Source organism: Carica papaya, chromosome 4 (genome assembly GCF_054855325.1).
Source record: "Carica papaya isolate Zhongbai chromosome 4, ASM5485532v1, whole genome shotgun sequence".
In the NCBI taxonomy this organism is placed as follows: Eukaryota; Viridiplantae; Streptophyta; class Magnoliopsida; order Brassicales; family Caricaceae; genus Carica; species Carica papaya.
The window spans coordinates 31,791,178-31,817,500 of record NC_142312.1 but is presented as its reverse complement, the minus strand read 5'-3'; the positions used below and the strand labels follow the sequence as shown (position 1 = coordinate 31,817,500).

The window sequence follows — 26,323 nt, the reverse complement described above, 5'->3', positions numbered from 1 at the left end:
CTTTTTTCTTTAAAAATTCAATCTCTCTCGTGTCTACAAGTCCTAAGGTTTTTATAGGCAGAAAATGATGCAGAGGTGCTGATGGGTATTTCAAGGAACTACTTGGCTGGCTTCATATTGCTCAATTTAATTTATATGGTTCAATGCAACGAGAAGTTCAACTCAAATCTAAACTTGAAGAGCTAAATGCCAAAGATGTTATACTTCAGCAGCTTGGAAGAAGAAATAAAGAACTTGAGAGCAGCAATGCCCAACATGCTACTATAATTTCTGAAGTTCTGATTTTGAAGGAAAAAGCAAAATCAGTTGAGGAACAACTGAAAGATACTGAATTCCTTCTATAAAATAAGGCAGGAGCAGCTTGATGAGGCAGAAAACATTATCGAGGTACTAAAAAAAATATTTATGAGGCAAAGTAGTTCCTAAACCCCGACCCCCAAACCATATCTACTTCCACGTTCACAAAATTAACAAGATATCTAGAAGAATTTTAACAAATTTAAGCATGTGTATTATAATTTTAGATTATGATGTAAAAATGATAAAATAACAAATAAATACAAGATTTTTTATAATATTCAAAAACTGAAAAATAAAAAATTATAAAACACTCACAATGGCAAGAGATTTGAAACTGCTGTGCCCGATGATCCTCTACAAGCAACAATAGGGGAGACAACCATTCTCCTAGAGCAACGCAAAAGTAATGAAAAACAAATCAATAAGAATAATTATAAGGTGAGGACCAAATAAATCAACAAGAGAGCAATTGATTTCACTGCCATCATCCTGCTAATAGTCAACTTAAATTTCCTTATAAAAGTTTCATAGGATTAAGTATCAACATATCATAGATAGCCGACTACATTGAAATAATACATGCAAATTACTTTACTCCTTAAACTAGGCATGTAAAGTACTAAATAATTTATTAATTAACCAAAAATATAATTTTATGTCTTAAATTAAATAACTTAAAAATAAAAAGTAAGAGATTAAAATAAAATATGATGATTATGTTTCTCCACATCTTCGGCTCGTCTAATACATGATTGTTTTAAATAAATTAAAACTACAATCACATATACGCAGCAAAAAGGAGATATTTTACAAAAAAGAAAAAGAAAAATTAACAGTCTATAGGTGTGCACCTGCACCCTCAACCCTGAAATTAATATGGGCTTCTTTTTTCTAGATTATTATTTCTTACAAAATTATTTATTATTTCTAGTTATTATTTCATATTTGATAATCAATTTTTTTCTCATATTATTTCTAATTTGATAATACATTTTTTTTTTGTTTCTTTCTAAATTAATTTGGATGATTTCTTGTTTCTGGATGCAATTTACTAAATTATTTTTTATTTCTAGACTTCTTTATGTGGGCTTATTTCTAAATTAATTTCTGTTTAACTCTTTTTGTTTCTTTTGATTGATTTTTTTGTTTCTGGATTCAATTTACTAAATTATTTATTATTTCTTACTAAATTAATTATTTCTAAATTGCTTTATATGGGCTTCTTTTTTCATATTTGATAGTAAATTTTTTTTCTGGGATTAATTTCTAAATTGATAGTTCATTTTTTTTTCTTTCTTTCTATTTTTTTGTATTATTTCTAAATTGATAGTTATTTTCTTTTTTTGTTTCTTTTTATTTGATTTATTTGTTTCTAAATTTCTTAGATTTTCTATGATAAGAAATTACAATCAGTTTTTTCAGTTCTTTCTATTAGATCTAAAGAACCATATCTGCCTCCACTTTCACGAAATTTAAGCATGTGCAATATAATTCTACAATACCATGTAAAAATGATCAAATAAGAAATAAATACAATCTAAAACTGAAAATTAAAGGATTATAAATACTCACAATTGGCAGAGATTTGGAAGTGTGATGCCCGATGATCTTTATCCTTCAACCACGCAAAAACATTAGAAAACAAATCAATAAGATACGGATATCAAATCAAGAAGAATTAATGATAAAGAAAAACCACATATTTTACCGTCAACAGTCAACTCTATATGCATAATGAGGTGCACCCGAAATCTTATCATCCCATGAGAAGATGGAGAGGATTGAGCTTCAACTCCTCCAAAGCTTCCTTGATGCTCCCAACCCACGGTACGCGTAAAGCTTGTCTTCACAACCATCTCACCGTTCTCCATCTTCCCCGCTTCACCCATGTCCGCCATTGACCCATCAAATCTAATCCCTTTTAACAACCCAACAACACAAAAAGAAATTTTGAAAAAAATTAATGCTAAGTCAAAATATATAATAAAACAAAAAAGGATCACTGAGAGTAAAAAAAAAAAAAGAAGACAAATAAAAACAAAACCCTTTAAATGGAAGTTTCCAAGGAACCAAGATGAGAAAAGCGAAGAATGTCGAGAAAAAGGATTGGCATCATTACGTGTTACAAATGAAGGATTTAATGGTGGAAGATTATTGAAGACAAGAGAAAGTGAAAGAGAAGATTTTCAGAATCTTTTGGAGGAGGCAGTGAGCAGAGAAAAGTTGGTGAATGATTTCAGCTATAAAATGGAGCCAAAATCAAGTGGAAAATGGCACGATTTTGGAGGGGAACGAATAAGAGAAGAGAAAGTCTTTTCTTTTTTCTTTTTTTTTCGTGTCAGCTCTTCCTCTTCCCCAAGCTGGGTGCAGGAGAAATTGTCAGATGAATACGTCCCGTCATCTGTCACCGTAAAGGTTAAGAGTTTTGCCCGTTGTGTTCTTTTACTTACTCTGGTTAGTGGGTAGCTTCAAAAAGGGTTTTCCATATATATATATATACACACACACACATATACAACATTTCTTTTTCGAAATCCAACGACACCAACAAGAGAGAAAAAATGGCAACAAGCAGGATAATAATTATTCAATACTTGAACTAGTTTTTATTGGAAAACTAAAAAGAAAGTAATTGAATATTTGATAATAAATGGTGCACTTCGTCAACAGCCACCATATTCAGTTTCAAATAATCCTCTGCAATAATGAAATTCTGTACACACTCAACCACAGTGGCGGCAGAGGTAGATGCAGATGTGGCTGCCCCAGCACGGTCCTCTACTGTGGCAGGCACGCCAGATGTGACAATGCGATTGACGTAGTCCATCTTGTACGTGTCTACAAATCATTTCATTGCTCGGGACTATTTTTTGAGAGTGGAAGCCAAGAAATGTGCTTCTGGCACTCATTTTTGTAGACATACAAATTGATGATATATCACGAACATTAGTTACTGTACATCTCTCTCTCGCACTGCGCTTGTTGTTCAAAGGAGGGTTTATATATTAAATTGTACTTTTTCAATTTTATTATCATTTTTAAAAATTTATATATAATGTTGGAACCGAGATACTTTTAATTATATGTTAATTTAGTCATAATATAACAGTTATGGTATACCTCCTTATAATTAAAAATGCATAATATAAATTGATATAAATTCAACAACTTGTGTTTATGAGATATTATTTTAAAAATATATGAAATGAATAAAAAATTTTATCAATATAAAACACAATATCATATCATATTAAATTCAACCTGCTATAAAATACTTGTTAGATAACATTTTTTTTAAGAATATTTGTTGTATGACATCTAACAGATATTATTTTTGTAATTAACACTTTATCCAAATGTTTAATAGTCTCTTTTTAAAATTTTATCTTTTAAACACCCTACTCCTTTATGCACATTTTCTCAAAGCTATTCCAAACATCCTCCCCTTTACTTTTATTCTATTAATTCTTTCAATTTTTGCCTTATTGATCGGTCAGCTATGTAAATATCTTAATTATTATCTTGAACCCAGGTGGAAAATCAGATATAACATTTTGGTTACAAAAATATTGGAAAATTAAATGAATTATAAATGACAAGCATGGAAAAAAATTGTTATCAACCTAGGTGCACCTCGATTTACTTATTTTATGCTTGCATGTGCAAAAATAAATTTTTAATTTTATACGGGTTTTAAATTTAGGAAACTTAAAATGGAATCTCAGGACTTGGTCTTGTCAAAATGACGTACTCAAGTCAAGAGACTTGGTCATCTCTGAACTGGTGCCCAAAGGGTTTTTCTCAAGGTGTTGCACGTTGCAGATCGCAAATGAATTGGAACTCCTGCTTCCTTGCCTACTAATTTGACTAATAACATACAATAAAAATGGAGGAATTCGTTTTAACAATTTGAACTAGCTTTCTATTTATCGAACTTGCTGTCCTTTTTGGTAATGTTGAAACAGATAATCTTTTCAAAACAGCCAAATACTGGCCTATGTGTTGGATTGAACAAAGGTCATACTGTAACCAAAAAGGAATTGGCTCCTCGCAGAGTAAGTTGCTTCTATGCCTTTGAGAAGTTTCGTAGAATACTTATATTTCTTAGTTCTATTTGTTGTGGATGTATTTTTCTTATTTTTATTTTAAGCATTTGATTTTTATCTAGGGATTTTATGCTACAGTTCTGAATAATGCAATTCTTACTTTGTTCTGCGACAAATTCTAAACCTTAAATCATAAAAATTAGTGACTACAATATCTTCTTTTTTAGGAATTTCGAAATTCAAAAAGCTTCATTTTACAATTTTTTGACTTGTTCTAACTTTTTTATTCTATCCTAACATTAATGCCAACTTGATGTTGTCGTTATTCAGCAGTAAGTAAAATGTTGCTGAATTAACTTTTTTTTTTTGTATTTTAATTGGATCACTGGATGAAGAACGAGAGTAAGAGTTGAAGAAGGCAATGATGACTATCAAATTCAAATCATTCAAAAGCAAGTCTTTGAGTGCCAACAAGTGAAGCGTACAGCCCTTTCATAGCTAGTAAATCAAAATGGGTACCCAGTTCAACAATCCTTCCATCAGAGCAAACCGCAATTTGGTGAGCTTTCTGAACCGTGCTTAATCTATGAGCAATCACTAATGTTGTCCTGCCGTTCACTAGATGGTTCGGAGCTTCCTGTACAAGGCGTTCACTGACTGCATCCAGGGCACTTGTTGCCTGTAGTAAGACAGGCGTTAGACAGGAGTCAAATGAAAGCAAGCCATGACCAAGAAAGTGAGATGTTTTTTTTACATCTTAAAGATATTTCTAGGATGATGCATGGGCAAGATTGGTGCATTCTTCAGTAGAGCTCTGGCAATAGCAATTCTCTGCAGATCAATTAAACATAAACATGAGTCAATCACCTGGAGCTCCTCTGTCTCTCTCTCTCATATTCGCACCCATTTATTACCTCTCTGTCCTCCACGCTCGCCAACTAGTGTGTCATAACCTTTTTAATCAACAAAGAGTCGATAAAAATTATAAATTGGCGGCAGGAAGAAAATAGAAAGGACTATTCTAGGGACAACTGACCTGTGGAAATGAAATTATGAAGTCTCTGCCTTTTGTGAGTTTTCATAATCTTTTAATTTTCAGTTTTTGAATATTAGTGAAAATATTGTATTTATGATTTTTACATCATATTAGTTAATATGGCTAATAGAGTTAAAAATATGATATTTGTGGCTATAGTTACAATCAAGTCTTTATTCTCTCATCTTGAAAAGCTTGGCTTGTCATTATTCTCTCTTTTTCTTCTTTTTACATAACCCACCTAATTATTTTGTTATATTTAAAAATACAGTGAGTTCACTTGCACCATCAGGAAAGAAATGAGGAGAGACCTTCGAATTTAACGTATTTGCTTCAATGCTAAAAGCTAAGGATCTTACCTCTACCCACAAGCATAGCACAGTTGAGAATATGACAGGTATAAAGTGCAGGTACCTAGGGAAATCTGATCATCCAGTCCCAAAACGTAGTCCATGTCCAAGATGATGGGTCATACTCCGGTACACCAGCAAACCAGACGCCAAGCCCCAAGCCCCAAGCCCCAAGGTTTCAAACTCTCTTTGATGAGCTTGCATGTAACTCACTATAGATTGCTCAAGGAATCACAATAAGGGAAAAGCAGATCCAAGAACAAGAAATTCTGGAGAATCGCCTGGTGACAAAATTCTAGTATCGAGTACATAACACTTCTCTTCATTTTTTTCTATTCTTTTCTTTTTTTGCCTTTCTTTTCTTTTCTTTCATTTCTTTTATTTTATTTTAGTGTCTTTTCCTTTCATTTCTTTTTCTCTCCTTATTCTTTTCCTTTCCTTTTCTTTTCCTTTCCTTTCTTTCCTTCTCCTTTTCTTTCCTTTCCTTTCCTTTCTTTTCCTTTCCTTTCCTTTCCTTGTCCTTTATTTTTGTTTCCTTTCTCGTCGTTTGCCTTTATTTCCTTTTCCTTTCTTTTCTATTCCTTTATTTTCCTCTCCTTTCATTTCCTTTCCCTTCATCTCATATCCTTTCTTTTCCTTTCCCTTACTATATTTTGTATATAATAAAACAGTTAACAAAGAAACAAAATTTACCTCACCATTGGCTGTCGATCCATTAAGAGATTGTGAGGCTGAAGGTCCCTGCAACGAAAGGACAATTTCCTGTGTATGATTTAAGTGAAGAATGAAGAAAATACCTGTGTAACATTCCATGAGCGTGGCAGAAGGCAACACCTTTACAGAGTTGGTACATCGGGCTCTGCAACATGTTAATTATATTTCTTGTTATCTTACATAAAATTTGGAAATTTATAAAAAAATAAACATAAAATTTGACATTATCCGACCATTTTAGCGGGATGTTCTCTCCAGTTTGACAGCAGCTCTTACGGAATTTCTTGAGATCAGTGTCCAAGTAATCAAAAACCAGCTAGCGTACTATCTTCCGTTCTTTATTCTATCCTTGTTTGACATAAAGCAATCTGAACAGAGCATGGCAAGAAACAAACGTTAAGATCGAGATGTTGAAATAAAAGTCAAGAACAAATTGCAAATTTAAGCAGGAAAAGACCCAACATATGAAATTCACAGAGGGTGGCAATTTAAGACACAAAAGCCTCCGCGGTATCAACGGATAAATTAAGGGTCGATGACTTTTTCAGAGGTACATATCATAATAAATAAATAAAAAAGGTTTGTTTCTAGCTGTTGCGGTTGTAAGAAATACAAGAAGAAAATGGGACACATCAAGATCCCAAATGAGAAGACTTTAAACCCTTCAATTAATAAAACAAAACGAAAAGCTATGTGGTAAGAAAATAAAAATCTGAAAAAAGCAAAGTATCAATTAGGAACTCTAGGGCTTATGTTGTAAGACGCACATACAAGATTTTCACTGGGAAGAGTGGGTGTCAGAACCGATCGCCCAAGATCTTAAAGAAACGTTTCTTAGGAAGACCAAGAACAGAAGAAGTTCCTCAAAATCAAAGAAACCGAGAACCTCTGGAAAAAGCAAATCAACGCAGATCCAGCAAGAAAGAAGAAAAGGGAAAAGGAAATCAAGCGGAGAGAGACAAAATAGGGTTGTTACCTCACGACGGGTCTTCTCAAGAGCCACGATCTTGCGGGTAGCCTTCTCCATCACCCTGTAAACCTTCCTGTATGTACCCTCGCCAACTTTCTCAAGCTTTTGAAAACATCCATTGCCGATGTTCCCGTTGGCTTCTCCATTTGCTTTCTCTCTCTGTGTGACAGAAAAAACTACTCTCTCTCTCTCTCTCTCTCTATGTATTTGTCTTCTTTGGTGTGAGCATATAACCGTTAAGCGGAGCCTCGTTCATACGCAACGGACCCATGTTTGCCATTCATTTTTTTTTTTGAAATTCAAACACATGGGTCAAACTTTAATTTCCAGAAATCCGCTTGTGTCTATTACGCTCTCGAGCCTTCACTCGGTTTAAGGTCCAAAAATCAAAGGCTCTTCCAATTGCGGCCCAACATTTCACTTATTAATTTATTAATATAAAATTAGTAGTATCCTCATTAAAACTACTATTTCTCTCCTACATCGAATTTTAAAATTTTTTCATCAAAAAAAAAATAATTTTAGCTACTCATTTCACATTTATGGAAAATTAAAGCATGCTTTTCACTGCAAAATAAAATGAATCACTTCTTGCCGGTTTGAAACAAACTAAAATTATGATCACATACCCACATACCTAAAAGGAGATATTTTGCAAGAACAAAAAATAAAAATAAAAATCAACAGTCAACTCTACATGCATAATGAGGTGCACCTGATATCTCATGAGAAAATGGAGGATTGAGCTTCAACTCCCCCCCAAGTTTCCTTGATGTTATCAGGCCCGCTCTCGAGCGTAACTGTCGCAGGCAAGGTACGCGTAACCTTGTTTCCAGAACCGCATCACCGTTCCCCATCTTCTCCAGTTCAAACTGACCCATCAAATCCCCTTGGCAACCAAACGACACATAAAGAAATGTTTTAAAAATAATAATAAGTTTATAAATATAAGAAACAACAGAACAAGCCATTGAGAGATAACGAGAAGATGAAGAAAATATAAAAACCTTTGAACTGAAGTTTTGAGGGGAACCAAGCGGAGAAGAGCGAAGGATGTTGAGAAAAGCGATTGGCATCGTCGGGTGTAGAAAATGAAAAACTTAATAGTGGAAGTTTAGATTGTCAAGTTCATTGAAGAAAAATGGCCGGGGGGTGGGGGGGGGGTTGGGTTATTCTTTTTGGTGTTTCAAATTATCAGATTTCATGTTGGGGCATGGAGGGAAACGGTAAGAGGAGAAAGTGAAACGATGGAGGAGATAGATTTTCTTCACATCTCTTGGGTGAGGCGGAAGGCAGAAATATGAAATGATGGAGGAGATAGATTTTCTTCACATCTCTAGGGTGAGGCGGAAGGCAGAAAGATGGCGTGTTCGAGATGAAGAGCAGCGTGAGGAAAAGAAGATGTTGTGTTCAGGTTTGCAATGATTTCAGCTATAAATGTAGCCAAAGTCTAAGTGGAAAGTGCCACGATTTTTGAGAAAAAATAAAGAGAAGATGGCATTTCAAATTATCAGAGATTTCAATTTTGAGGCAACAGAGGAGAGCCTTTTCGTCCTTTTTTTTCTTTTTCTTTTATGCGTCGATTTTTCCTAGTGCATGAGAAATTGTCAGATGCATTAAATATATAGAGAGAGAGAGTAAAAGCAAGGTTTATTGCAGTGTTTTCTATACACCATTCACTGCTTGATAGTGACCACTTTTTTTCTAAAAAAATATATTTTATTTCCTTCTCTTTATCTTCTCTTCTCTCTTCAAGAAAGTTACCGCTGTAAGTATATACAATCTATACGTACAAATGTACTGTTTGTAAAAACCTGAGCATTACCAATTACAATTATTATGACTTCCACTCTTCCTCCTCTCTGCTATCCTACTGCTGATATTTTATTTCCATTCTTCAAGCACATATTAGCAACTTCTACTATTATATTTATATCAAGTGTAAAATATGAAAATCAATCTGATGGTACTTAATAATAAAAGATAATCAAGAAAATGAAGTGAATAATTGTTTGCATATGCTCTAGAAATTATCTTCCACACTTTGCTCCTCCTAAAAATAGGTTTACTAGTTTTATAAATTAAATTTACTTGACTTCAAAATAAAAAAAATACGAGATAAATTAAAACTATGATCACATACCCACACAGCCAAAAAGAGATATTTTGTCCGAGAGAAAAAAAAAAAAAGAAGAAATATCAACAGTCAACTTTATATGCATAAATGAGGAGCACCTGAAATATTCTAATCCCATGAGAAGAAGATGGAGGATTATTTCTTATTTAATCATTTCTCAGTTTATCTCAATTCTTTCTTAGATTTTCAGGGGAAGCTTTCTCAACAAAATTTTTTTTGAATCCTATTAAAGAAGTCATGTGTTATTGACCACACCAGAGCAAAAATCCAATGCTTCTATGATAAATATACAGCACAGAAGAACGTTTTCTAGTCAAAGTAGAAAACAGAAACTGATTCTTGTATTATTAATGTAGTTTCATGACTTTGGAGGAAACAATGAAACCCAAACAATTTAATGAATGATTCTAAACACCAAACTGGCAAAATTAACAGTTTAGTTCCAAGAAGATTTGGAGAATGAAATATAGGCTTAAAAAGATGCATGAGGCCGTTTAAGGGATAGTCATTATTAATGTCAAGATGGTACCTATTTGCTTTTTTCAAATGATAAAAGGCTTATTATTTTATTTTTTTTATTCATTTATTCTAACAAAACGAAAATATTCTGCGTCACATAATATAAAAATAAAATAATTTTATTCCATTATGACTAATATACATAGTAAAAAAATTTACAGAAACGATGAGAATAACAGATAAATTATTTCTATTTGTTGAAACAAAAAAGAAAAGAAAACAAACTCTATTGGGAACAAAATACCTAATATTCATATGGTAATCCTTAATCCTAAACCCTAAAAAATTAAATTTCTCTTTTCTAGATTTCTTGAATTTTCTATGACAAGATAATTTATACACATTTTTGTTTCTTTCTATTTGAATTAATTCTTTATCTACTAGAATTCTTGGTTCTAAACTTCGTAATTTATTCAGTTCTTTCAACTTATATCAACTATTAAGTCTTTTCATGATATTTATCTACCTCCACATTCTCGAATCTTGTAAGATCTCCAGAAAGTCTTAACAAATTTAAGCATGTGAAGTATAGCTCTAGAATATTATGTAAAAATCATAAAACAAGAAATAAATACAATATTTTCAGTAATATTCAAAATCTGGAAATTAAAGGATTATGAAGACTCACAAAAGGCAGAGACTTGAAACTGCGATGCTCGATGAAAACCAAATGGGCGCTCATTGAACATGTAATACAAGTTTGCAGATGGGTGATGACCTTTATCATAGAGCCACACAAAAATATTGGGGAGAAAAACACCAATTAGATACACATCAAATCAAGAACAATAAATGACAAAACACATATGTTACCGTCAAATCAAGACGAATGCATTTCTTCAACTATAAAGTGAGGACTAAAGAGCATTGATATCAGCAAGATCATCAGGCGAGAGCCACTGATTTCACTGCCATCATCCTGCTGATAGTCAACATAGACAGATAACTTGAATTTCCTTATAACAGCTTCAAAGGAGTAAGCTTGTAAGTTTATGAAATACATGCGAATTATTTTTAGCTAACTGCGGATTGAATGCCTTTGGGATAACGAAATCCAAAAAAAATCAAGCATTTGTAACTTCTGTTATTATCATCATATAAAGTGTAAAATATAAAAATTAATCATGGCGTCAACCTTACAAAGTTTCTTCGATTATTTGGGTACCTAGTGATAAAAGACATTCAAGAAAATGAATTGTGAAAATGATGCCTAGTTTTTCTAAGAATCTTAAGGAAATAATTGCTTGCACTATCCATCTGAATATTTTCTCTATAAATATCCTATATTACATTCCACACTTTACTCAACGTTTTCATTATTAACTTATTAAAAAATTAAAAATTTTATATATCAATGATAAATACAACTAGTCTATGATTAATAAAAAATATAGTTTTATAAATCAAATTTAAAAAACTTTCGAAATAAAAAATAAGAATTTATATTTGTATTACAATATGTTTCTCCACCCCTAACACATGGTTGTTTGTTTCTTAGTGTTACATGATTATCCTAATTATGTTCTTTTAGGGCATACACGGACACATTCTATTTGGTGTCATTTTAAAATAATTTTTAGTAAACTAAATTGAAGGTAAATTATTTACCAAAACTTACTATACAAATATTTTTACTATGCACTATTCTAATATATTTAATTAATATTTTATAAAATTAATAATAAAATGATAAAATGTTAAAAATAAATAAATATTAACAAAATTTAAATTATTATAATTTTTTAAATCTAAATAAATATTGTTTTAACAATTTATCATAAATATAAATGTATAAAAAATAAGTTAATATTATATTTTATTTTAAAATTTCACTTATTAATTTAGTAATATAAAATTAGTAGTATCCTCATTAAAACTACTATTTCTCTCCTACATCGAATTTTAAAATTTTTTCATCAAAAAAAAAATAATTTTAGCTACTCATTTCACATTTATGGAAAATTAAAGCATGCTTTTCACTGCAAAATAAAATGAATCACTTCTTGCCGGTTTGAAACAAACTAAAATTATGATCACATACCCACATACCTAAAAGGAGATATTTTGCAAGAACAAAAAATAAAAATAAAAATCAACAGTCAACTCTACATGCATAATGAGGTGCACCTGATATCTCATGAGAAAATGGAGGATTGAGCTTTAACTCCCCCCCAAGTTTCCTTGATGTTATCAGGCCCGCTCTCGAGCGTAACTGTCGCAGGCAAGGTACGCGTAACCTTGTTTCCAGAACTGCATCACCGTTCCCCATCTTCTCCAGTTCAAATTGACCCATCAAATCCCCTTGGCAACCAAACGACACATAAAGAAATGTTTTAAAAATAATAATAAGTTTATAAATATAAGAAACAACAGAACAAGCCATTGAGAAATAACGAGAAGATGAAGAAAATATAAAAACCTTTGAACTGAAGTTTTGAGGGGAACCAAGCGGAGAAGAGCGAAGGATGTTGAGAAAAGCGATTGGCATCGTCGGGTGTAGAAAATGAAAAACTTAATAGTGGAAGTTTAGATTGTCAAGATCATTGAAGAAAAATGGCCAGGGGGGTGTTATTCTTTTTGGTGTTTCAAATTATCAGATTTCATGTTGGGGCTTGGAGGGAAACGGTAAGAGGAGAAAGTGAAATGATGGAGGAGATAGATTTTCTTCACATCTCTAGGGTGAGGCGGAAGGCAGAAAGATGGCGTGTTCGAGATGAAGAGCAGCGTGAGGAAAAGAAGATGTTGTGTTCAGGTTTGCAATGATTTCAGCTATAAATGTAGCCAAGGTCTAAGTGGAAAGTGGCACGATTTTTGAGAAAAAATAAAGAGAAGATGGCATTTCAAATTATCAGAGATTTCAATTTTGGGGGCAACAGAGGAGAACCTTTTCGTCCTTTTTTTTCTTTTTCTTTTATGCGTCGAATTTTCTTAGTACATGAGAAATTGTCAGATGCATTAAATATATATAGAGAGAGAGTAAAAGCAAGGTTTATTGCAGTGTTTTCTATACACCATTCACTGTTTGATGGTGACCACTTTTTTTCTAAAAAAATATATTTTATTTCTTTCTCTTTGTCTTCTCTTCTCTCTTCAAGAAAATTACCGCTGTAAGTATATACAATCTATACGTACAAATGTACTGTTTGTAAAAAGCTGAGCATTACCAATTACAATTATTATGACTTCCACTCTTCCTCCTCTCTGCTATCCTACTGCTGATATTTTATTTCCTTCAAAAGTAGTTGAAATTTATAGCATATAAAGAAGAAGATAAAAATAACATGAAAGAATTAAAGTTTTATCCGAAAATATAAGAATAAAATATATTTCAGAATAATAAAAAAGATTCAAGGAAAAAAAGTGCATAAACACATATGATTGAAACTCCAAAAGTTACTACCAACTAAAAAACATGGAACAACATTGAGCAAAAAATCCCTCTCAGATGAGATTGTTTAAAAACCCAAAATAATTTTGTACAGATACTAGAAATAGTAAGATAAAAAAAAATTTCGAGGGGAGTTGACCTTTATCCTAGAGCCACACAAAAATATTGGAAAACAAATCAATAAGATACGGAAATCATATTAAAAAGATTAATAATAAACCACATATTTTACAGTTTACTTCAACTATAATTTGAGGACCAAAAAGCAAGATCACCAAGAGAGCAATTGATAGTCAATTGCTAGTCAACATAATTATAAATAACATAAGATTATTTAGGTAATTATATTAGATTACTTAAATAATTATGTATTACATGATTGTTTGTATTAAATGGTTATCCTATTATGTTCTTTGATGACACCGCATAAAATCGATCAAAGAAATAGGTAAATCATCAATCTTGCAATATGAGATAGAAGATAAAGAAAAAAAGGAAATATGGGGTGGGAGGAAGATCAATTCTTTAAGAACCAAATCGCTGCATGTTAGTGCTGGATTACCTTTTGATGTCTAGCAGATATCTCAGCAACTGCAGCTTGCAATAGACCTCGCATGTCTTCCAAAACCTGAAATGTGAACACCATAACATGATGGCAACACCTTAGACATTCTTCACAGCCACATGATGTACATAGTAAATCTATATATGTTATGAAGTGAACCAAAAATTACAACATGATTCTGGTCCAATTAGTAACAATAACAATTGGAAGAATAAATTTTGACAAACATAAAATGAATCCAGTAGGTAAATATCAAGAAAAGATGCCACAACAATTCAACTTTCATCGTTTAGGGAATATGTTTCTACTGTATCTTAGAGTTGTTTGAGGTTGTAAGATGGATTTGAAAAACAATTTGAAAAAGTAGGTGCATAAATTTGAAGAAACATAAAGTGAAACAAGTAGGAAACTACCAAGAAAAGATGCCACAGCAATACAACTTTTATCATGTACAGGAATATAATCATTTTCAACTGTATGTTAGAGTTGTTTGTAGTTGTAAGATGGATTTGAGTTTTTTTAAAAAAGTAAAAATGTATGAAAAAATACATGCATGAATAAACACATACAAGCAGACAAAAGATTCAATTTTCATCTTTCAAAAGAACATTAAATTTCAACTTTTTTCGAAAGTTAAAAAATAAAAGTCTAATCATCTGCTAAACGACCACAAATAAAATGATAAATGCCAGAGTTACTCATATGCATAAACACATGCAAGATGACATACAGGGTTGGCGTAATACAACAGCTTAACTTTGAATGAATGGTCTCATTCAAGTCCTGTAATTATAAAAAACTAATAATGCTACAGCAAATTAGCATCTGAATGAGCATAACTATCTAATACCTGTTCCTTCTCCAAAAGCGACTGCTGTAATGCCTCGAGAGCATGTTCTTTAGGTTGCAGTGAAACGCAATTCTTCAATGTTGTCCCGGAGTCTGTATGAAAATGGTATGACTAAAATGCCAAAGCAAATATTTTTTTTCAAAAAAATAAAGCATATAATAGAAAAGATCACATTCTAGAAGAGAATATTGAAACAGCTTTATCAGAGCATGACTAAGACATGGAAATCGTAGCAGTGAAAGCATCAACCCAAGTTCTAGAGCAGGATTGAGACAAAATCAATAAGATGTCCACTTAAAGAACCATTATCAATCACACGTTTGAGGTTTTACTTATTGTTTCTGCTTCTTACTTGCTGCCTCTCTGCATCCATTGCTTTCAATGCTTCATTTGCTTGCTGCCGTGTGCGCTCCAGCTCTCGCTGCAGAGTGGACTGTTGAGATGATGCTCGTTCAGCTGCTTCGTTCACTTCATGAAATCGGGCCTCAAGATAATCTTTTTCCTAGAATGAAAGTCTCCAAAAAATAATTAAACTATATTCATATACGGTTTTAAACATAATATAGATAACATGCTTTTATATGTTCATTTTTAATGTTCGGCTACAGAAACATGGTGGTTTATTACTTTCATTCAACTAATTAAGGCTCTTCCAAAAATGTCAATAGGGACCCAATCACAAATGAGAATATTTCAATCTAGCCATTAAGTTAAAAACCAGAAAACCAACATAAACGTCAACATTCTCCAGACAAGTTCATTATGGTAATTTACCTCAAAATGGAACAAGATATTCCATGGGTAATTTAAAATAGCTATGAAGTGCAAGTAAGGGGAAAAACTAGAGTTAGAATTCACCTTTTGAATGTCTTGAATGCGCTGTCTTGCTCGTTTGTGAAGCCTGCTAAATTTTGAGTCAAGATCAGCATACTTATCTTCACGCTCTATTATTTCTTGATCCAATTTCTGTTGAGCTACACGAAGAACATCATCATATTCAGATGAGAGAGAGTAAATACTTCCTGATGAACTTCATATGTTCGGAGAAAATAAACTGTGGTCAAGAAAGGTAAACTAAGTGATGGTCCTTCTTTTAGGGAAGTGACAAGACTAAAAGTCCTCAAACATCCAATGCCAGCCATGATTGTCAAATTAAGTTTTGTTTGAGGAGGATGCATCATTATTAGCATATAAAGTAAATCCTCCATTGCATATCAAAAGAAAGTAACATTTCACTATTAAATTGTTGGGCATCAAACCTTCAGCAAGTTTGGTAGATAGTTCCTGGACTTTAGCATCTGCCTCCGAGTGTGCCTCTCGAAGATGCTTCAGAGCCTCCTCTGCTGCAGTTCGTGTTTGTTTTTCTTCCTGAAGCTCCCTACTCAAAGATTCTACCTTTTCAAGGAGATCTTTCACCTCCACAGAGTCACCTCTTTCCTCCCCACCTGCCACACTTTTTGGGAGAGCCCTAGTATGTTCTGCTTGAAGATTTTTCAATCCATTAAACTGATACTTCAACACCTCATTCTGAAGTTTCAGTTCAACCACCAATTGTAATAGCTGATCATGACTCCCTTCTGAATATGGAATGCTGTCATTTAGTCCAAGTTCCATTCTTTATGTGGTCAAGGTACGCGTAATCTTGTCTCCACAACCATCTCACCATTCTCCATCTTGCCCACTTCACCCCCATATCCACCATTGTCCCATCAAATCTAATCCCCTTCTAAACACCTAACAACACAAAAAGAAATTTTAAAATTATTATAATAATAATAATAAGCCAATAAATATAAGAAACAACAAAACAAGAACTGAGAAGACAAAGAAAAACAGAAACCTTTGAATTGAAGTTTCGATGGGAACAATTTATTTGAAAAGCGAAGGGTGTTGAGAAAAGGGATTGACATCATCGGGTGTAAAAGTGAAGGTTTTAATGGTGGAAGTTTAGAGCGTCAAGATTATTCAAGATAAATGATCGGGGGCCCGGCAGAGATGTTCTTCCATTATATCAAATTATCAGGCTTGGAGGTGAATGAATCAGAGAAGAGAGAGTGAAAGAGGCAAGGGGGTTAGATTTTCTTTATCCTTTGCCGGTGGCAGTGAGCAGATGAGGCAGGAGGCAGAAGATGGTGTGTTCGATATGAAGAGCCCAGTGAAGAAAAGAAGATGGCGTGTTCAAGTTGGTGAATGATTTCAACTATAAATGGAGGCAAAGTCAAAGTAGACAGTGGCGTGATTTTTGAGAAAAAAAAATAAAGAGAAGAGAATTTTGGAGGGGACGGAAGAGAGAAGAGAGTCTTTTCTTCTTTTCTCTTTTTTTAATGAGTGTCAGTTCTTCCTCTTTCACAGGCCAGGTACAGGAGAAATTGTCAGATGCTATAAATGTTCTCCAAACAGGAGGCTTATTGTCATCTGTCAGGGTTTGCCAGTTATATTCTGTTTATACATATATTTTTTATTTTTTAAAAAATTATTAATGTACTAAAATGAGAAAAGAATAGAACCAATGCTGATATTTTTTCTTTTCTTTCCCTCTGATTTTTTGCTTCACTGAAGAATAAAACCAAAGGAATGGATGACTTTACCGCTGATGTTCTACATACCAACCATGAAGAGTTAGACAAAATTAATTTACATGAAGAGCTCCCAAAAGATGGTACAAAAATACAATCGGCAGATGATGCTATGAATTTTTAGCAACAGTAGACGTCGACCTGACATATTCTTCTGAGAAGTTGGTAAACTTGCATGTGCTTTTGTTGCATCTATTGGTTTGGAATAATGATCTAGAAGCAATGCCACTGGTGATAGCTTTAGCTTCAAAAAATCCATCGAGATGGTACTAGTATTTAAACTTTTATCTGGAATTTTAGATTCTAAGTTACAAGAGTTTGGCAGATTCTAGGATACACCCAGAGCACAGCTTGAAATATGAAAATATCTTCATGCAGACAGTAGAAAGAACTATTTGTTATAATGGAAGATAGTTGCATGACTATGAAAAGTTTTTAAGACATTCTCAAGAGCAGTTCCTAGAAATCAAGATGCAATTGGCTGACTTATAAAGATTATTTTCATATTTCAAAGATAAGAAAAGTAAGTTGTAAATAACTTTTTCTATAGACCAAGAGTTTGCATAATAACAATGATACTTTTACTTTCTCATCTTTCACTTTTGTCTTGGATGCTCTTGTTGACAGGCAAAAAGAACATGGTAGTGGAGCTCTCAGTAAATGATCAGCTGTTTGACAGTTGTGTGACATCAAAAAAGCAGACAAACCTTACAACATGGACATATTAAAAGGATGCTGGAGAAGCTTTCTCAAGAGAGCTATATCTTGATAAAAAATTATCAGTGTTTACGCAAAATGAAGAATAATTAAAATTAAAGTTGCATTACATTGAACAGGTAGCTTTTCGCATGGAAGAAGCAACAGAAGTTGTTTGGGGAAGTTTTTAGAGGCAGAAAATGCTACGGAGGTGCTGATAAGTATTTTAAATGTACTTTGGTTAGCTTCATATTGTTTAGTTTAATTTCTACTTCTCATACATTTCTCATTGCACAAAAGACATGAAGAAGGATATCTTGCAGCCCAAATGGTGCTACTTATTATCTTTATAAAATTAATAAAAAAAAATGTGCTTTGATAAAGTATGAAAGAAAAAGAAACAAATAAGCAAATAGAAGATTTAAGTGGACAGTATAGTAAGAAGATACTTGAATGCCAAAAGGATTACTTAAAAGAGAATCCTAAATTCCTATAATGAGTTGTAAATTGAATTCCTGGATGAGCAGCAATGTGATCCTATGTTTTTGGTTTCACTACATATGTTTTTGGTTAAAGCATGTTTTGAAGAAGATCTTCAAATGATTTTCACTCATATGCTTGTCATAAGGAAATTATCATTGTCAATGATGTGTCATTCATAATGATGGTTTCTGCTACTAATTCAGGTTTTGAGGCCTATTAAGTTGGTGGATGTGTGAGGGATTTGCTGCTAAAAAAGGTGCCAAAAGATTTTGATGTGATTACCACTGCTAATCTTAAGCAGGTTTTGTGCCACGGTTCACACGACATTCTTCCTCCTCCTACCCCCTTCTTCTCTCATCTTAATGTAATTGGTAATGCAGTTTGTATCTATTATAATTAAATGGTTTTAATGTAATTTTATCATAGATCAAGAAGCAGTTTCATCACTCTCTCATTGTGGGAAGACGATTTCCTATATGCAGAGTAAGAATAAAGGATTCTGTAGTTGAGGTGAGTTTGTGGAATTTATTATTTGCTTCTTATTATTTGGGTGATTACCAATGGAAGAATTGTCCAAATTGATGGACCAACTATCCTTTCTTGAATTAAGAATACGGTTATCTTTTTTCGCAACTCTTTCATGATAGGTATCCAGTTTTGATACAGTAGCGCAGAATACCAAAAGAAAAGACAATGTTATTTTATCTCAACTGCCTAGAGGCTATGATGAAAAAGACTTCATCCGCTGGAAGAACAGCATGCACAGGGACTTCACAATTAATAGGTATTATTTATGTGTATTTGTATCTCCCATATCTTTTTTTCTTTATTTGCTTCTTCTAACAGAAGCACGTTTATCTCTATGTTTATTCTTAAATCTGATCCCAAACTTCTTCCAATGCCTCTAACGTGGTTGAGGATTGTGTTTTTCGAGACAGTTTATTCTTTGATCCCTTTTCGAATAAAATCTATGACTACACCAATGGGATGGTAGACATAAAGTCTTTAAAGGTTTCTCCCTTAGCTTGTATGATTCTCCTTGCTGCTTGAAGATAACTGCTGCTTTTCTTGTTTTGACCTGTTGTTTGATGATTTGGTTTCAGCTCCAGACACTTGTACCTGCTCATTTTTCATTCAAAGAGGATTGTGGTAGGTGCTTGTATGTGTGTGCGTGTGTGTACGTTTTTTTTTTTCTTCTGTTACAGTGAGCCCGTGGGCTTTTTTTTTCACATGTCACGGTAAGCCCATGGTATTTGATAGAGTGGATAAATTTAACATCACACATAACTGAACACTTTGTGTGAAATTCTGGTCATGAAACAAGGATTTTGCGAGGCTTAAGGATTGCAGCTCGTCTGGGTTTGTCACTCTCGAAGGATATTGAGTCTGCAATACATGATCTTTCATCTTCGATTGAGAGTTTGGGCCAGGTACTATCGCCTAGCTGACTGGTTTTTGTTGTTTTAGGTTGTTGGGTACCTCTGCTTTTTATCTTTGCATTCCCCTCCCAATAGCATGCTTTGTTGCAAAAAATTGCACGTTTCATGTTCATACTGTATATATTGGTGGATGCTTCTTATTGTGGAGTAGAAGAATTAGATCTATCATCTTTTCCCAGGCTCTTGCCAAAACAAGTTCTGTTTGTTTTTAGTTCAGGATAATGATGGAGTTGAACTATATGCTTTCTTATGGAGCTGCTGCACCTTCTATCAATTTGCTTCAAAGATTCAACTTACTTGGGACTTTTCTTCCAATTAATGTTTGTGGTTTTCTTCATTGTGATTCTGACTCATGCTTCTAGTCATATAAATGCTTTTTACTGAAATGGCCTTATGCTGCAGGCAGCTTACCTCGAACAACAAGCTGGTAATACATCTGTTGTCAGTTCCACCATGCTGATGGTAAGTGTGGCTTAAGTGAAAAAGCATATGTTTGAACTGTCATTAATTATCATTTTGTAATGTTAAAGATTTTTTCAAGGAATGCCAAGTTTCAGTTACAATTCTATATAAACATATTTTGGACTTGAAAGTAATTGAATAAGGCAGACAATGAGGACATTTAAACCAAATAGCAAGCCACCAAAGGGCTGTAAGAAATTTGAAATACAAATTTTTTCCTTCAACAGAGAATGATTGCTTTGTTATTTGAAACTCTTTTCCAGAGTCTGATGCTCCTTCTTCCTTTTTGTTTGGCAGAAATTATTCTTCAATATGGATCAGTTGGTTTCTTGTGACCGACCTGCTGATTGCAGACTATGGTGAGGCAATGATCTTTTTTCCCAAATTTTAATTCAGTTGCATACTTGAGACTGGATATGACTTTTGTGAATCCACCCCTCCCCCGTCTGCATTTTGTGTTTTAAGAGCCCTAGTATACAGGGGGGGTGGGGATAAGAGAAGTCCCAGTGAGATTGGAAGCTGCAGGCACTGGTAAAACCGCCAACTTCAGCTTCTGCTTCTGGATATCTTGGCTTCTTCTAATAAGCATTTAGGCTAGTCAATGTGCTAATGGAATTCATTTTAGAATTCCTCCTAGCATAAAGTTTTTCTTATCTTAAATTAGGTTATTGGTTTTGGATTATTTCCGAAATTATATTTACTTGATTATTTCCTAAATCACATGAGCAATGCGTCTTATAAATACCTATTCTACTATCGTATAAAGCATCTAACAATTGTTGTTAGTTCTAGAGAATTTTGTAAGAGATTATAGACTTCTCTATCACGAACCCTGTTATATGCCACCAAGGCCTGAATCCTGAATCCTGAACCCTGAACCCTGAGCCCTGAGCCCTGAACCCTGAACCCCGAACCCTGAACCCCGAACCCGAGACCCCTGGACCCCTAGAACCTGAACCTCTGAACACATGGGCATAGATTTAAAACTGCAATGCTTGATGATTCTCTACCATAACTAAACTATGAAAACCAAGTGAGCACTCATCAAAGCATGTCAGACTAGTTGCATGAGCATGACTACAAGCAGTCATTGCAGATATCAAAAATATTAGGGATGATAATGCATAAAGGCACACAAAAATGTTAGAGAAAAAAGTACAAATTAGATACAGGTATCAAATCAAGAAAAGACGAGTGCATTCTTTAACTATAAAGTGAGGTGTAAAGAGCATCGATATTAACAAGATCACCAAGAGGGCAACTGATTTCACTTCCATCATCCTGTTAACAATAAACATATCTTGAATTTCCTTGTAATAGTTTCAAAGGATTAAGCATCAACATAACCATAGATATCCAACCTAAACCCTAAAAATACATGTGAATTACTTTAAAATAACTGGGGATTGAATGTTAGGACAGACCTCTCTTTTGGGATAACGAGAACCTTAAAAATTCAAGCATTTGCAACACCTACTATTATATTATGACAATCAATCACGATCTCAATGTTGCAATGTTTCTTTGATTTATCTAGCATACTTAGTGATGGAAGACACTCAAGAAAATGAACTGCGATAGTGATGACTAGCTTTTCAAGGAAATAATTGCTTGCACCATCCATCTCAACATATGAGTTAATAAAAAATGTAATTTTATAAATTAAATTTAAATAACTTCGAAATAAAAAATAAGAAATTTTATAACATAAGAGCATTTAGCAATTAATTGTTATATCAATTGGATTTTTATACGTCTGATAACAGTGTGACTATTGTGAGCTGATAAAAGAATTTTAGATACAATTTTTAGTAAAGCAAAATTTAATGTATATATTATTTGGTAAAACATACTATAAAAATAGTTTTACAACACACTTCTATAAAATATTTAATTAATATATTATATAATTAATAATAAAATAAGAAAAATATTAAAAAATTAACATAATTATTAGAGTTTACTTAAATATGAAAAAATGTTGTTTTAACAATTTATCATAAGTATAAGATTATTAACAATAAATTGATATTATATTTTATTTTAAAGTATTAATTTTTAATTTATTAATATAAAATTAATAATATCTTCATTAAAAATATTATTTCTCTCCTGCATTGCAAATTAAAAATTTTTCGTCCAAAAAGGAAAGCTGATTTTCACTTGGAAAATATAATAAATCACTTACTTACCGGTTTGAAAAAAATTAAAACTATCATCACATACCCACATAGTCAAAAGTAGATATTTTGCAAGAAAATAAAATCAACAGTCAACTCTATATGCATAATGAGGTGCACCTGAAATCTTATGATCCCATGAGAAGAAGATGAAGGATTGAGCTTCAGCTCCCCCTGAGCTTCCTTGATGTTATCAAGCGTCAATGTCACAGGCAAGGCACGCGTAACCTAGTCTCCACAACCACATCACCGTTCTCCATATTTCCCAGTTCAAACATATCCACTATTGACCCATCAAATCTAATCCCTTTGACAACCAAATAACACAAAAAGAAATTTAAAAAAATAACGAGTTAATAAATTTTAAAAAAATAACAGAACGAGACGTTCAGAGAAAATAAGAATACAAAGAAAATAAAATAAAATAAAAACCTTTAGATTGAGGTTTTGAGGGGAACCAAGGAGAGAAGCGAAGGTTGTTGAGAAATGTGATTGGCATCTTGGAGTGTAGAAATTGAAGATTGTAATGATCCATGGGCCAGCGGGGGTGTTCTTTTTGGTGTTTCAAATTATCAGATTTCATGTTGGGCTTGGAGGGGAATGGATAAGAGAAGAGAAAGTGAATGACGGAAGGGGGTTAGATTTTCTTCATCTCTATAACGTAGCAATGAGCAGATGAGGCGGGAGGCAAAAGATGGTGTGTTCAAGATGAAGAGCTGCTTGAAGAAAAAAAGATGGTGTTCAAGTTTGCCAGTGATTTAAGCTATAAATGTAGCTGAAGTCAAGTGGAAAGTGGCAAGATTTTTGAGAAAAAATAAAGAGAAGATGGCATTTCAGTCTAGATTTTTTATCACTTTGAAAAAACTATCGCAATGTTTACATATAACCAGACAATAAAGAAACTATTAGTAATTAGTGGCATGAATGCAAAACTTCCTTATGTTTTAAGCTTATTGTACCCCGAAACCAAAAGGGGGACGAATGGAGAGAGAGAGACAGAGAGAGAAAGGACCTTTATTGAGTAAGCCATTGGAAGTAACACATCAGGTTCCATTGCTTCGGCAAGAAAGTTGCGCAGGGCATGTATGAGTTTCTCAAAGGGTAATTTAATCTGAGGGAGCAGGAGAAGGGTCATCTCTTTAAAAACGATAGATCAATTATTCGTGTTAACAGGAGAGGATATGAAGTCCTACATCACTCACCAGATCATCATGGCAAGATCTTAACAAGGCCAAACCAACTTTGAAAACTATTTTAACACCCTGGTCCAAAATAGACAAGGAAAGTTGTTAGTATATAAGCAATCAAAATCTGAACAAAAAATATTGAAGCTTCCAACCAAGATAATGTAACATTACCAATTACTAACCTCATGGAGAAATTGTGTATCAACACTTCCTCTTCCTTAAACCGAATGCAGGAGAAATTGTGAGATGCAGGCAACTAAGACATCCTGTTTTTTAAGAAGAATTTTGTCATCTATCAGCATTGATGTGTTTTGTTTATATATATATAATTTATTTTTAAAAAAATACTAACATATTAAAAAGTGTTGACCAATTTGAATTGGGAGTAAACCAAAATTGAAACCATGATAGAAGACTATTGGAAATTGTAGGACGAGAGTAAGAGACTAATGAAAAAAGTCAATTTTTTTTCTTGTGTTTGTTTCAAAAAAACTTCAAATATATGATTATTTATAGGCACTATTATAAATATTAAAATTAATTGTAATCCTCAACAAATAAAATAAATTTAATTTATGATCCACAACTGCTAACAAATTAAAGAATATATAAAAATTCTAATTTATAAAATTCGACTACTAACAGATAAATTAATTATATTTTTAATTTGCAAATTAATTCTTAACAAAAACTATAGGAGACAGCAGAATTATGTGTTAATTCCATCACCTCAAAAAATAAATACTAAAATGCATGGCCAGAGCTTTTGAGATAAAAGGCAAGAACATAAAGCCATCTGGACAGTGTCCTAGCCTAAGTTTTCAACACGCCAAATCCATTAGTAGATATGGCATAGACCCATTCAAATGTGCTAATTGATTATTGAATATGTATATTATCATTTTAACCTCATGAAATATGCATTGCAAGAATCCATTATCATCTAAAATAAGAGTAAGATGTTGGCATCAAACAAAAGAAGTGTCGGATGTGGTAATACAAAGCTAAGCATGTCAGCGTTGAGTCAATTTTAAAGTTACCGTCAGTATTCGTAAGACCTTGAGCTCCTCATCGGTCATATTCACAAGAGTTGTCATGTCAACCTGCATAATAATTAATAAGTGCATGCTAAAAGTGGAAGAAACAAATACATGAAAATGATTAGAAAAAAGAAAAGTAACACAATAAACAATGAATTTGGAGTACACATACTTTTTTTGCAAGTCTAATAGTCATTTTCCTAATGTTCGCGTCCCCATGGAAAGGAAATATTCTTCCTTTTCTCTAACTCCCAAAAAAATTGATACATTTTCCACCATTCTCTATTAAATTGTCATGCATAGAAAGAAAATTGGTTGTTAAATAACCGTCCATAAAAAGGCAATTGAGCCCCCACAAGTGGCTACGCGATATCATTGGCCTTCATCTTGGTGAGGAGATCAAAGTCATCTTCAAGATTCTACAGGAAATCTTTTTAAAAACAAGTAAAATTTCCATGCCTTTTGTTGAGACTTTTCCTCGCAACTGAGTTGAAAGCTGTTTTACTCTATGATTTAGGGGCTTCAATTACAACATTTTTTGCTGAGTAGCTTGACAGCCATCGATTTTGGTTTTGGCGGATCAAAATTTGCCGTTGTTGATTCACGGTCTTAAATAGCTTTTCGCGAATAAATTTATTGAAAATTCTAACAGATGAACCATAGACCAGTAAAAAGAAATAAAGAGAGAGAGTATTATACTATTATTATTGATAAAATTCTACATTAAAAAAAAAGTATGGTGAGAAAGACAAAAGAGATGATACAAAAATTCTAAATTCGCGCAGCTCTGTTATAGATAAAGAAATTATATATTCAAACCAATTGTAGAAATACCAACTACGTATTCTGGTAAAATATATGTTTATATATATATATATATTAAATTAATGTATATAATAAAATTAGAAAAATAGAAAAATATGTTTAGTGCCATATTGTTGTTAATGTATAAATTTTAATTATATAAGGTGAGAGAAAGAAAAACTAATTTGGAACTCAGATTTTTCAGTTTAGTTATAAGTATTTGGTTAGCTAAGTTGATTTTAAAATTTTTTTAACCGAATAAATAGATACTATTAAGTAATTATATTGATTGTTCAATATACTCCTAACTAAAATTATTGAATCTAATGAGTCACATACATTAATTATAAGATAACAACATAATAAATTTATAGCTGATTTTATTGCATATAAACTTACTTTAAGGAGAAAAAACTCCAATTCGTCCTAAACTTATGACGAGTTTGAATTTTGATTTTTTGTTAATTTGTTTGGATGATATCGAGTTTGCGGATTATCAAATCTAAATCCAAATCATCCATTTTATTACATTAATATTAATATAAATATCTATACTAAACAAAATTAAAATGTATTCATTA

The 26,323-nt window shown here is 32.7% G+C and overlaps 1 protein-coding gene and 1 long non-coding RNA gene across 19 annotated transcripts in view; one reads left to right on the top strand and one right to left on the bottom strand.

Moving 5' to 3' along the window:
- The window catches only part of LOC110825744 (uncharacterized), a 26,152-nt gene extending 1,110 nt beyond the window's left edge, over nucleotides 1–25,042 (bottom strand). For 3 of the 16 annotated variants that reach the window (XM_088219056.1, XM_088219053.1, XM_088219055.1), the window contains exons 1-10: nucleotides 16,716–17,215; nucleotides 16,135–16,609; nucleotides 15,734–15,849; nucleotides 15,208–15,377; nucleotides 14,876–14,967; nucleotides 12,492–14,088; nucleotides 12,200–12,373; nucleotides 10,886–10,994; nucleotides 10,701–10,790; nucleotides 8,132–8,305 (exon numbers count right to left, since the gene is read on the bottom strand). In XM_088219056.1, coding sequence (XP_088075182.1) covers nucleotides 14,925–14,967; nucleotides 15,208–15,377; nucleotides 15,734–15,849; nucleotides 16,135–16,489 — 684 coding nt within the window. In that variant the 5' untranslated portion in view covers nucleotides 16,490–16,609; nucleotides 16,716–17,215 and the 3' untranslated portion in view covers nucleotides 8,132–8,305; nucleotides 10,701–10,790; nucleotides 10,886–10,994; ... (1 more) ...; nucleotides 12,492–14,088; nucleotides 14,876–14,924. Of the gene's footprint in view, nucleotides 1–770; nucleotides 793–4,755; nucleotides 5,026–5,100; nucleotides 6,592–6,679; nucleotides 6,815–7,422; nucleotides 8,306–8,423; nucleotides 9,006–10,700; nucleotides 10,791–10,885; nucleotides 10,995–12,199; nucleotides 12,374–12,491; nucleotides 14,089–14,875; nucleotides 14,968–15,207; nucleotides 15,378–15,733; nucleotides 15,850–16,134; nucleotides 16,610–16,715; nucleotides 17,216–24,938 lie in introns of those variants that run through there. The other 13 variants (XM_088219049.1, XM_088219047.1, XM_088219043.1 and 10 more) reach the window with 13 other exon arrangements.
- LOC148266565 (uncharacterized) lies at nucleotides 19,921–21,248 on the top strand. Of its 3 annotated transcripts, XR_015818215.1 has the most exons (5): nucleotides 19,939–20,060; nucleotides 20,287–20,389; nucleotides 20,472–20,531; nucleotides 20,829–20,890; nucleotides 20,997–21,248. It is a non-coding gene; the product is annotated as an uncharacterized LOC148266565 (long non-coding RNA). The 3 variants fall into 3 exon arrangements; XR_015818216.1 differs by having other exon boundaries at nucleotides 19,921–20,060; nucleotides 20,282–20,389; nucleotides 20,829–21,248; XR_015818214.1 differs by having other exon boundaries at nucleotides 20,829–21,248.
- Nucleotides 25,043–26,323: the final 1,281 nt, after the last annotated feature.